Below are 13495 nucleotides of genomic sequence, written 5' to 3' on the forward strand. Positions count from 1 at the left end.
CCTTAGTTTAAAAAATCCAACGGCTGAAACAAACTCAAAAAGTTGCTTCAAATACAAGAGTGAAGAACGCAAGCATTTCCAGCTTTTGTGGAGCAGAAACGTGCAACTAAAACTGAGCTTACCTCTTCCTCCAAGAATTGTAACAGTGAACAATACTTTCAAAGATGAATCATTCTGTATGTGTCTGTGCTGTAGAACTCCAGTTGCCAGTTTCTGGGTGGGTTATGTCTCTGGTTGAAGTAAAGTACCTAAAGCTCTAAGTGCAATGACTTCAAAAACAAATCCAAGTTTCTCAGATCTCTTTAATCATTAACTGTGAAAGATGCTAACTGGACACCTTTTAAATCCGTGCATGCTGTGATTTGTCCTGGGCTTAAAGCTTCAACATCTTGGTGTTCTTCACAAAATCCCTAATGCTGGTAACCGTCCAAGCTAGGACTGGGTAGCCAGGACTTCTGACATGGCGGATAGTGCAAGGGTAGCTACCGTGAGAAGACAGTTACTCTGGAGTATTTACAATATGCACATAATTGAGTATTGTGTAAATTGTGTGATTACTTGTTTCATTTTATAACCAACAGTGCAAACATATACCACCAGTTGTTGCAAGTTGTGTGAGGCTAAACAATAGGCATAGCCATGGAAAGAAAAGTCGATGACTTTCTATTTAGAGATCAGGTTTTGGGGCTAGGTGCAAATATTGGTGTACATGCATATAAATTATATATTTTTTCAATGACTGTCGTTGAGAAGGAACATATTTCCGAAATCCCCTGCCCTACCATGTCAAAATGCACTATGGCAACACAACTATTTTTAGCTAATTTAATTTTACCCAAGAAAAAAATGTCTGTAGTTTCCAGGCAACCTGATGGCATTGTATGCATAGTTCATTTCTACCTCTGTTTCACTGACCCACAAAGAGTGGTTCGGAATGCTATAGCAACTGTGTCAGACCTACAAATGCAGTTGTGAATTGCGTATGAAACTTTTCAAATGATTGATTGATTTTAAAGTGCCTTGAGAAAAGCAAATGAGGGACTGTTTGTGAAGAACTGATGGGAGATTGATAAACCAATCGACTTAAATATCAGAAAATGCAACAAATAAACAGAGTGTACCTGCAAAGTCACATTAACTCTTTTAATATATACACTGAATACGATTCAGAAGTCATGAAATCTAATAGTTTCTCGATTTTATTGATGCTAAATTGTTACATAAACATTGTTCAATTTCTGAAGAGCACATTTTGACACATCCAAGGCATTTACAACAATCAGTCCTGCAGTGTTTAAATATTTAAACTCTAACCATAGCAGGAGACAATGTGAAAGTGAGTTATACTTCAAACAAATTTCACTGTACAACAGAACAAATGTACATTATTGTTGGTCTGTTGTTGATGCAACATGGACACCAAAATTGTTGGCTTGCTAGCCAATAATTAGCCCTTGTGCTGTTTTGTATTGGATGGATTTGTCTGAAACAACTACTGAAGAAAGACCCTCCACAACATTTTTTAAAGTGTGAGATATATAGCAAAACCAACTGATCACAAGCTGTCTTATCCCACCTTCTCCAAGCCGGTCCCCACTCCAGACAGATCTCTGGTCATGAGACAGATCAGTTTTACTATCTCTCAGGAGTGATTCTGTGCCCTTTTCCCTCATTCATAAAACGCAGACTCTGCCTCAAAAAGGATAAGAAGACATGTACAGATCACACTTGGGTAGACATATTACATAATAGTCCAATATCACTTAAAATTAAGTTACCAGAGGGAACAAAAATACTGCAGCAATCTGTTGGAAGTTAATTTAAGGAATGAGCAATACCTTAGGAAACATTTTTTTAATAAAAACAACTGCAACTTCAATACATGCGGTGTAGATTGGTGAAGATAATCCAAATCTTGTATTCTCTCTTCTTTCAACTCAATTTAATTTGAACATGTCAATCTAAGAGTGGTGATGTGGGTTGAACACTGACTTTTTAACCTTTGGAAGCTGGATTCAAATACAGCTTAGATTGGGACAGATGTTGGCTGTAAGAGTCCTCTATGAATTGAACCTGGGCAGTTTCAATTCAATTGCGAATGGGTACAGAACTGTCCCTAGTTGGGCACTAATTGGCAGTCCACTCGGAGAGGCTTAATCAGAGATAATTTAAAATTGCAGTCAGCCAGATCGGGATGGGAAGCCAGTGGGCAAATCCCCTGCTCCATTTTAACTGCCCCCCACCTGCTGTGCCTGGTTTCCACCGGGGTGGGAGGGGGGGGGTGGGTGGAGTTAAAATTCTCACCCAGGTACGTGACTAACCTTGACAAACACAAAATCTTTTAGTAGCATGTCAATTTGTCAGTGCTTAAGCCAAAAAACGAGAATGTCAACATAGTGCAGATTACCCAGGGCGATGTGCATGGAGGCTGTTGAGCCATTGATGTGACATTGAGCTTTTCTCTCGCTAACTACTGATAATTTAAGACTTACAAATATTGCTAAGAGATGTATCTGGGACATGGTAAAAAAATTGATAATCAGTTAGCATACTTTTACTATGTTAAAGGCACTGTATAAATGCAAGTTGTTGTTGTTTGCTAATACCTGTTACAGGAAACTTTCATTTATCCGGAGGTTAAATGTCCGGAAAGCTCTATCCACCAGCAAAATTCAGGAGTCGGTTCAGATAAGTTTTTTTTCTTTTCATTGCTTTTTTCCTACAGTCGTGGCTCTGCAAGGTCTAGCTGAAGCTGTTGCTTAGCTACAGAGACGCTTGCAAGCTACGCCGACTGTTTTGAAGCTGTTGCTAAGCAACGGGGTTTGTTGCTTCACACGGAGCTCAGAAGCTCCGTATGTTTTAACATTACCGCTGGTTTCTACGGCAGTTTTGATGGGACGGCACCAGCTCGGTCCCATCAGTGCCGGATACCAGAAAGTTTCCTGTACTTCAACTGAAGAGAAGCAATGGTGAACTTTGTCCGATCAAGTCTTACACATTTACTCCCTGGTTTGAATGTCCTCTCAATTTCTAACTTCTGACTGATTTCTAACTTTGTTCCTGCAAAAAATAAAAGCAAGCTTGCTAAAACTACTGACAACGTCTGACTAGACTATGCAGATTTTCAGTTCATTTTATTATTTTCCTCTGTGCCCTTTTCAAAGTTGTGAACGATTCCAGTCTCATTTCTTGATATGACTTCAAATGCTCTACAACACAACCAAGCATAGATGGCCACACAATTTTAATTTAATTTGCAAAATACTGTTTACTCTCGTTTCAGCAAAACTTATATATTAGCCAACGAATTTTGAGTTTGAAGTGGATCTGGTATTTGCGGTACAACTTTGATCTGTTTTCCAAACTTTGGAGGCGGTTTTAGAGGTTGGCCACGGGGTGTCTCCTGCATTGCATTCTGGGCCGCATGGACATCCTTCACATTGCTGTTTTGTGCAAAAGTTGTGTCGGTGGTTTTATGTGTAAAATTAGGAGTTGCATCTCCAGCTTTCCTGTAACCTTTCATGGACAACTTTGTATCCTTCCAACGTCTGGCTCCAGAGTCTGTGTTATATTGATACACATTGCCTGTGACTAAAACATTCAGTAAACATTCAATATGAGCAGGTTTTTAAAAGAGGTTGTGCATTAAAACCAAGTAACTCCTTAAACTTTCATCTGATTCTAATTTACCTGGTTTGAAAATATTATGTCAGTTTTATTTTATTAATTCTCGGGACGTGGGCATCGCTGGTATTTATTACCCATCCCCAGTTGCCCCGGGAAGGTGTTGGTGGGGCGCCTTCTTGAGGTTAGATATAGCGCAGTGGCTTGCTAGGCCCATTCAGGGTAGCAGTTAAGAGTTAACCATGTTGATGTGGGACTTGTTCCATTACCATGTCATTCTTCCTTGAACTGATTTTTAATTCGGGCACACAAATCAGGATTAAATCTTATTTATGAAAGGTGGTAAAATGGGCCTCCAGATTTCAAATAATAATCGGAGAACATTTTCAGCAAGTCAGACATAAAGGCCTGCTGAAATAGGCTGGGAATTTCTGTTCTATTCGGGCTATTTATCCTGCCTGGACAATAGCTTTTAAATTTGAATGTAACGCTTTCAAATTAGTGGTATTTAGGCATATTTAAACCTGAAATAAGGAGCCGTGCTAGCAGAAATGTTAAGTATAATGGTCAGAACCTGGGCTGGATGCAATTTAAAAATAGAGATCTTGCCTCAGATTGTATGAAATCCAGCTGGAAGGAGATTTATTGCTCGCTTTATTGGGCATCAAAATATTTTAAGTTGGTTTACTCACCACCTCAGTTTCTAATTCTGAAAATCATTGGGAGCAGGTGGTAAATATGGCCCCTCTCCCATTAATCTGAACTATCAACAGGAGCAGTAAGGAATTGCCCCACCTGTAGGCACGTTGTTGGGACATATCACACAGTACAGACACACCCAGTCAAACTTCAAACAGTAAGTAAACGGTCTGAAAATTCGCTTCCAAGGGCCCAAATTTCAAGGAGTAGTATTTCATTCTGTGACAACTGTATTGCTTGATTTTTTTTTTACTACGCATCTTTTCTGGTCAAAATTTTCAGAAGGAAAGCGACATATTTCAGGTTTGTTTAGTTGCCTTTAAAGTATGATGGTGGAAGGAAGGCAATGTCAGCTTTAATGTCAAGTAAACAGTCCTGCAACTAAATTGAGGGAGCAAGAATTTCACTGTACCACTGAAGGTCATGGATTAGATCAAGGTGGCATGATTCAGCCATTTCATTGAGAAGAATTGAGAAGGGAGTGCGGGCCAAAGGAAATCAAATGTTGATTTAGGGCCAAGCTAGGCTTTACTTTCATGGTTGAAGAGAATAGTTTGAAGGGGGAGTCTTGTAACCAGAGAGGAAAGAGAAAGCCTGATTAGAGGGAGAGGTTCTCGGAGAAGAGCACCAATGGCAAGAGTGCTTGGAATGAAGGCAGAAACAGTAATAAGAGAAGCAATGAGCAATGTGAAAAGCAGAGGAACAGTAGCAGAAACCAAGATGGGCCCCAGCATAAAAAGGGAGGATACCAGCTCATAATGTTTCAATCAAAACATGCCATGACCCACATATATTTATAACCCTGAAAAAGGCATTAAAGGTGTTCACTTACCTGGATCAACAGCTTCTCCATCAAAGATTGTATTGTGTGTGGTCATTTCCTGAAATGCACAGAACATTGCACAGGCTCACATTTTGTGTGTTATCCTCTCGTGCTGTAGCCTGTGGCTGATCGATCACGGTGATCGGGGCAGAAATAGGGAGGCTCTGAAAATGTACGTCTCTACTTGCCACCATTTATATTCAAAATATGGGAAGTTATACCCTCTATAGGAAGGTCTAGGGCAAGGGTTTCCACATAGGTTTGTACCATGGAACCTCAGGGCCACATATAAAGTTCAAATCCATGTTCCTAGTAATTAACATATATCTAATGATGCATCTCATTAATTTGCATAGATGTAACAAATCGTGGTTTAGTAATTATCTGTCAATGAAACAACCGTGCTTAAATATAGCCCTTTCCAAACTTCTGAGCCTATAAAATGCAAACAGGACAAACCATCAAATAATAAATATGTGCACGAATGGGACTAATTTTGCTTGGGTTTCCACGGCCCCACTGCCAGGATTCGGGGGCTACAGATGATCCTGGAGCTGCAGGTTGGAGAGCTCTGGTCTAGGGATGTGTTCCCTCAGAAAATAATCACCACACAACCACATCTTCCGGTGTTACATTTTGTTTAAAGAACATTCAGCTGTGACTCTCTCATCTCTGAGTCAGAAGGTCATGGGTTCAAGTCCCACTCCAGGGACTGGAGCACAAAATCTAGGCTGGTACTCCAGTGTAGTACTGAGGGAGTGCTGCACTGTCGGAGGTGCCGTCATTTGGATGAGGTGTTAAACCAAGACTGCCCTCTCAGGTGGAGTAAAAGATTCCATGGCATTTTTCGAAGAAGAGCAGGGGTAAATACTTGCTGGCAAATATTCATCCCTCAACCAACATAATTAAAAGGGATTATCTGGTCATTATTGTTTGTGGGACCTTGCTGTGCTCAACTTGGCTGCCGTGTTTCCTACATTACAACAGTGACTACACGTCAAAAGCTCTTCATTGGCTGTAAAGCACTTTGGGACGTCCTGAGATCATGAAAGGTGCTATAAAAAGGCAAGTTCTTTCTTTTCTTTTAGCAGAAGGAGCATGGGAATGAGTGGAATAGTGTTTGCTGAGCATAACAATCAGTGACGACTGCAATGCTATATTGAGAGGGAACAGAGTGCATGCTCAAAGACTTTGGAAAGCAGAATGAAGAAATTGAGTCATACATGCTCCAAGATTTTATTGCGACGCTGAATAAGCTTCTAACAAAGGAAAATAATGCAATGTGCAGTGTCTTGCTTGGTTTCAGTGGCACTTGTCGCATAACTGCAAACTGGAAGGTGGAGGGAGAGAAGCAGATATTATAGACACATATTTAGAATTGGAGCCACACGTGGCTACTTGGCATGCTTGGCATCCAGGTTTCAGACAGGTGCAGGTAAATTCACGGTCTTGTTGGAGATCATGATGTTTCAGCGACTTTGCAAACAAAACACTGACAGCGCCAGACCTCTAGAGCGGACTTGGTCTCATTAGCAAATCAAGTTATCCTTTGGAGCTCTAAGCGAGCCAAGAGATTCCTAGAGGAAATGGCCACACGAGGCAGGGTAAAGCAGACAGTTTTTTGAACACCCACGTGCAAAAAATATGGGTTAAAAAAAAGATCCTCTGCTGGTTGTTTGGGAACTTACCACAATCACCTTGTGCTGCTTCTTTGGCTTGGGTTCTATATTTAACAAAGGAAAAGTTCACTTACTCCATTGCAATGAGAAGACTATAACTATGTTCACATTGAAAAACATCAAGAAAATTGAAGCACCCACCTTGTTTTTCCACCCTGGAACAAAAAAAGAAAAGAAAATTGTTTGAATTAACTTCTATCTCTTTCAAAGATTTGATCAATAGAATTTTACAGCAAACATTCAGTTTATTTTGGCTCAGGGTGCCCGTTCTGTCTAATTTCGGTATGAGATCTGGTGCAATTACCTCTTTGTACACAAGAGCCGTAACTTATGATGTTAATATTCAAATACGTAGTTCAATAGAAAGGAAACATGATGTAATATTGGGATTACATGATGCTGATGTCTGTTGTGCAACCTTACAACAAAAGGATGTATATTCCATATTCCTGATTTGCAACATTAAGGAGAAATGATGTAAAATCTGCAGGTTAAGATACCCTGTGATGCTCCAGCACCACCAGCTAAACAACTTGACATTTGTAATAAGCTAATGAGCGGTGATTTATCACCTACCTTAGCATCAGCCCTGGCTCAGTGATAGCACTCTCGCCTCTGAGTCAGAAAATCGTGGGTTTAAGTCCCACTCCAGAGACTTGAGTACATAATCCAAGCTGACACTCCAGATCAGTACTGAGGGAATGCTGCACTGTCGGAGGTTCTGTCTTTCAGAAGAGATGTTAAACTGAGGCCCCGTCTGCCCTCTCAGTTGGACGTAAAAGATCCCACGGAAACTATTTCGAAGAACAGCAGGGTAGTTCTCCCAGTGCCTTGGCCAACATTTATCCCTCAAACAACATCACTAAAACAGATGATCTGATCTTTTATTTCATTGCTGTTTGTGGAACCTTGCTGTGCATCATTTGACTGCCATGTTTCCTACATTATAACATTAAGCCTGTAAAGCGCTTTGGGACATCCTGAGGTTGTGAAATGCGCTATATAAATGCAAGTCTTTCTTTTTTAAATTATCGCATTTGTTAATTTAAAATAACGAAACCTTCACTTTGAGCACCCAGCGTTAGCATTACAAACTCTTGGGTCATGCATAACCGGAACTAGACACAGTATCGAGTTCCCTCTACTCTATCCCAGCAAGTCTTAACCCCAACTTTAGATGGACAAGTTGAACCATTTCCGTTTCCCATACCAGCAGGGGAAAAAACAGATTTTTATCAATCATTTCAACTGGATTCTAATGTGGTGTTACCTGACTAGAGAAGTGGGAAGGTAGCATGATATCTGTAATCAATTTGTTAACATATTTGTCTGAAATTTCATTGTCTGGTATGTTAGCAAAGGCCTTTGGCAGTGAAAGGAATTTTGTGTTAATGTTTCATTATTAACATTGCACAGCATGACTTCAATGCGCCCATCTCGACCTGAGGTGACCTTTTCCCTTTTATAACTGGATAAAAGCTTGGCTAATTAAGATGGCTTAGTATAAACTATTTAATTTTACCCTTACTAACTTTAATGGAATTTGGTGGAGTGCGGAATTTTAGACCAAGGGGTTCCTTTATATGCTGTTCAACGGTTACCAACTGCAGTACAGTAGTATGCAAAAGAATGTTACCTAAATGTGTTAACCAGTGCGCTACCAGAGGAAATTAAACCCATCGAAGTGTAAATAAACAGCTGTCAAAGAATAAATCGTAAGCGGATTACTGAAATAAGTTGTAACGGATACTTGGTTTGACCGGAATGAACCGGTTCGACTGAACAAAGTGATGATTGTAACTTACAGTGGTTTTTCCTTGATTTTTGACTTTGGTATGGAGCGTATATATTTAGCCAAAAGGTACGCTAAATACCCCAGCATTCCGAGCAGCAATAAAGAACCCAAGGTGATAATGAATGGTATGTACCAAGCATCTGCTTGATAGGTGTTTTCAGACAGCCTGATGTAGGTTATATTGGGCTGCGAACAAACAGAAAAGAAACTGTTAGTGAGAAACCATCAACGACTTGAAAGTAGGTGGTCTGTTTATTCTCTCATTGTTTTTGAATCCTTCATGTTCAATATGAGATTGTAGCCATGGTGATTAAATGGTTCACACGCAAGCATTGAAGCAGGAGCTGAAAGTTTCCTATGAAGCAGCACAATATAAGGGGGGGGGGGGTTGTTATAATTTAATCGTGAGCATCTGATTGCACCAATCACAAGTATGAACCTGACTATTAAGTTGTAGGTTTTAGCTGTTCGTTTAGATACTTTCAGTATTATTTTATTGATTTTGGGTTTGTGTTGGGGTCAATCAGCTGTGCATTTTATTTTTAATTTCCAGTATGTGAATTGTGAATATACATTCTAAGATTGATTGTGCAAATACAACATTTAGAAACTATATAAAAGTTTAATTCAGCTGGTAGTATTCGCATAACTGTGGCAAAAAATTATGGCCTAGAAATTGAGTTTGCGCTGCGCCAGGGCTTTAGCGCCGGAAGTTAGCGCCGGCACTAAGTCCCTTTGCGCGCGCCAAAAATTCAGTAGCGCCGCGCCCAAACGGCTGCCGGCGCTACTGAAGGGTTTTAGCGCCTGAAAACTGGCGCAACGCGCCGCATTGCGGCGCTATTCCGGCGCTGCGGCGCCCGCTGCGGTGCGGCAGGCTCGGGAAGTGCAGGCCTCCTCCTTCCGTTAAGGAGGAGCTGCCTGCACCCGGCTGCGGCCCGCGCAAATCTCTTCAAAAATGAGCCCGGCACCTCGGACAAGTGCCGGGCTTGCATCTGTTCCGGGGGGGGGGGGGGGGAGAAGTCCGGGGAGGGAGCTGCGGGCAGGCGGCCGGCGGGAAAGCGGCCGGCCGCCGCGGGGCCTTTAATGCGCCGGCGCAAACACATGTTGGACTCTGTTGCCAGAGTCTTAGTTGCGGCTGCCACGGGCGAGGCGGCCACAACTGAATTTCGGCGCTGGGGCCCGTCGGCATGGCAACCGGGACGCTGCGCACACCGATGACGTCATCGGTGCCGGCGCAGCGCTACCGGTGCAACGCCGCTTTAGGGCCCCAGGGAATTTTTGAACTGGCCATAACTCTGGCGCTAGTCCCTCTAGCGCCTCAAAAGCGGCGCTAAGGCTAGTGAATTTCTAGGCTATATGTTTAAGCCTGTCCCCAACGTCAAATCATAATCTAAACTGACACCCTAAGTGCAGTACGAAGGGAATACTGCATTTTTGGAGGTCCTATCCTTGAGGCTATGTCTGCTTGTTACTACATCGTGAACTTATTTATATCGAACTCAATTCTTTCTTTCTTATTTAAAGCAAGGAGTTGTGATTCTGAGTCAGACAGATGCATGACTAAAGGAAGCATAACTTTGTATTTGTTTTGTTTGTTTTGCCATAGATGCATCACTCTCAAAAGGTACCTCAGCTCTGGATTCTCTGCTGTACTTACAGTTGTGGTTGTTTCTTGAGTACTGGGTGTAGGGATAATAATTCTGATGTTGATCCTTACTCTCCCTGTTTGTACGACTTTCCTCTCTGTGCTTCCAGCCAGTAGGTTGTCATCAGTTATTTGAACAATGAGTTCATAATCTGTGACTTTGTCAACACCATGCGTATAATCAAAAGGAAGTGCAAGTATCAGCTTAGTGATGTTGGATCCAGCACTGGGAGAGAGTCTAAAGTGGTTGTTGATATTACCTGGTACAGAAATTGACCTGATTAAAGTTATTTACTGACAAATCATAGTTACGAAATCTCGTTAAGGCTTGTATTCCAAAAGGTAACTTATCCTACTTTTAAGTTGCACATTTGTGATATGGTACTCATAATCGAAAATTATTATTTTCTATAGTTTTTTTCAGTCAGTACTTCTGATACTTTTAAAAGTTTTAAACAGAAAAGCAAAGGGGTAGCTCTGGCCACTGCAAAATAACATTGAAAACTCGATGCTTTTGAGAACCAATATTCTGAAATAGTCAGCATAATGCTACTGAGGTTGGGATAGGATTCAGTGCTCCTAACTTTACTTTTGATGTTGTACAGAGACGTGAGCATTTGATTTCGACATTTTTTGAAAACAAAGAATAGCAGACATAGGTCCAAAATAAAGTGTTAAGACTGTAGAAATTGTGCTACACGAAAACAAATGAATTGATCATTCTACTTGTACAGAGTTAGCTTATTGAATACTTTCTTTCACAAAAGCTATCTGAACATCAGTTATTGTTGATGCCACTGTCATGAGCAAGTCTATAGTAGCCCCATCAAACAGAGTGAATCAGCAAAGAAGCATGTACAGTACAATTCTTCTCTACTGAGACTTTTGAAAGACCTAACATGCTGTTCAACCATTTTAGGCTCCTTTTTGATTGTAATAATCTGTGTAAAGCCGGAACCAGAATCTCCATGTTAGATAGCCAAAGTAATTGGTTGATTTTTTTTTCTGGGTTTCAGCCTCCAGCTCGGTTGGTCCTAAAATGTTGCATATTCATTATCAAAAGCTTGATTTCAATCCCAATAACCAAGGGACAAGTGTAACCAAGGTGACCATGTTTTCTCTATCCCCGTCATTCAGATCACCAAGGCTCAAATACAAACTGAACGGTTCTCCCTCTGACCTCCCAGATCACTGACACACACCCAGCACTAGAAGACCAGGATAAAAAAAGTAGGCTGTCAAAATACAAATGGGATCAGGCTCGTGTTCTACTAATATGCCACCAGCCATTTTATCCACTACACCACCAAGCTATATTTCACAAAATTCAGTATTTCTGTGCATTTTCACAAACATTTTCTTTTTTTCTGCAATAAAATAAATGAGACCTGTTCAGATTGGAGAAGAAAGAAAACAATAACTACAGAGGGACAGACAGGCGCGAAAAACAAAATGGTAGGTAAGTACACCTTGAAGAGACGTGTCCAAATCAAACTAGAAAAGGAGAATGGTTCCACCAGGCAATTCATTGGCGTACCTGAAGTTATGAAGTAACGGAAAGACTGAGGGGAAGAATCCCGGTCTGTACAGGATAACTGAAACCCCTGAATGTTTGTTCCCACAGCTGTGTCATCAAGAATCATCAGTGAATTAAACTTTGGCTGACAGACAGGTGGTTCATCATTGGTTGGAAGAATATTAACCGTGACCTAGAACATAACAGTATCTAATTAGCGAGAAAATACATAGCTTCCTAAATTACCTCGAATATCAATCCACCCCACCCCCAGAAGCTGCCTCCTGCTTAGGTACAGTGCCAAGCTGTCAAGTGCCATCCAGTAACCCACCCACGTGGCTGTTCAACTTTGAATTTAGACCATGAACACCTCTTGCATGTTAGGTCATCAAAGCCAACACCAATCTTGTCCTCACAATTGTCTATCAAGTGAGCTTTCTGGCAAGCAATCACTGCATTGCAATCAGGAGTGGGAACCCTCGCTGAATTTTTTAATCATCTCTTCTGCCCAGGGAAATGAAGTCAATGTAGCACCCATACAACTGCCCTGGCCAAGATCAGCCAACTTCACACAGGGCAAGGAACGAACCTAGAGCATTCCTCCTTGATATGGTTCATGCGGCATTACCATCGCCGAATCCCCCACCATCAACATCCTGGGGGTACCATTGACCAGAAACTTAACTGGACCAGCTACTTAAATAATGTGGCTACAAGAGCAGGTCAGAGGCTGGGTATTCTGCGGCGAGTGTCTCACCTCCTGACTCCCCAATGCCTTTCCACCATCTACAAGGAACAAGTCAGGAGTGTGATGGAATACTCTCCACTTGCCTGGATGAGTGTAGCTCCAACATCACTCAAGAAGCTCGAAAGCAACCAGAACAAAGCAGCCCACTTGATTGGCACCCCATCCACCACCTTAAACATTCACTCCCTCCACCACCAGCGTACCGTGGCTGCAGTGTGTAACATCTACAAGATGCACTGTAGTAACTCATCAAGGCTTCTTCGGCAGCACCTCCCAAACCCGCGACCTCTACCACCTAAAAGGACAAGGGCAGCAGGCGCATGGGAACAGCACCACCTCCAAGTTCCCCTCCAAGTCACACACCATCCTGACTTGGAAATATATCGCCATTCCTTCATCCTCGCTGGGTCAAAATCCTGGAACTCCCTCCCTAACAGCACTGTGGGAGTACCTTCACCACATGGACTGCAGCAGTTCAAGGCGGCGGCTCACCACCACCTTCTGAAGGGCAATTAGGGATGGGCAATAAATGCTGGCCATGCCAGCGACGCCCACATCCCAGGAACAAATTTTTTAAAATGCTGAATTACCTAGTGAGCCACTGGGTAAGCTATTATTTCCACCATTCATTAAAATATCAGATGGAACGGCACCTTCACAAAAGACTACGCAACCTTCAAAATGTCAGTGCAAAATGTTTACCAAACATGGGCATGCATTTCCATGGGGGTTCTCTTGTTTACGCTGCATCTCCAAAGTTTCTACAGCTCCTCCGCCATAGTTACAATAGAAGGACCCTGTGAAAATTCACCCCTGTGGTGTTTAATTTAGCAGGTTAATTTTATTCCCTCGTATGTTCAATTACTTTAGACGCTGGAAGGAAGATTTTTCACGGAAGTGTTGAGACTTATGACAGCAGGTTTTGTGCCTGCTGCTTTAACCAAACATTGACTGCATGGGATTTTC

At 41.8% G+C, this 13495-nt stretch overlaps 1 protein-coding gene across 1 annotated transcript in view; it reads right to left on the reverse strand.

Annotated features, from left to right (window-relative positions):
- Positions 1-1129: 1129 nt before the first annotated feature.
- LOC147106040 (cadherin-related family member 3-like) overlaps positions 1130-13495 on the reverse strand; it is a 73553-nt gene continuing 61187 nt past the window's right edge. Inside the window, exons 14-19 of the mRNA XM_086009786.1 lie at positions 10278-10525; positions 8631-8806; positions 6967-6980; positions 6835-6869; positions 5156-5204; positions 1130-3591 (exon numbers count right to left, since the gene is read on the reverse strand). Coding sequence (XP_085865912.1) covers positions 3290-3591; positions 5156-5204; positions 6835-6869; positions 6967-6980; positions 8631-8806; positions 10278-10525 — 824 coding nt within the window. The 3' untranslated portion in view covers positions 1130-3289. The remainder of the gene's footprint in view (positions 3592-5155; positions 5205-6834; positions 6870-6966; positions 6981-8630; positions 8807-10277; positions 10526-13495) is intronic.

The sequence above is a fragment of the Somniosus microcephalus genome, chromosome 16 (assembly GCF_052327205.1).
Source record: "Somniosus microcephalus isolate GS21.2 chromosome 16, FLI_Smic_1.0, whole genome shotgun sequence".
In the NCBI taxonomy this organism is placed as follows: Eukaryota; Metazoa; Chordata; class Chondrichthyes; order Squaliformes; family Somniosidae; genus Somniosus; species Somniosus microcephalus.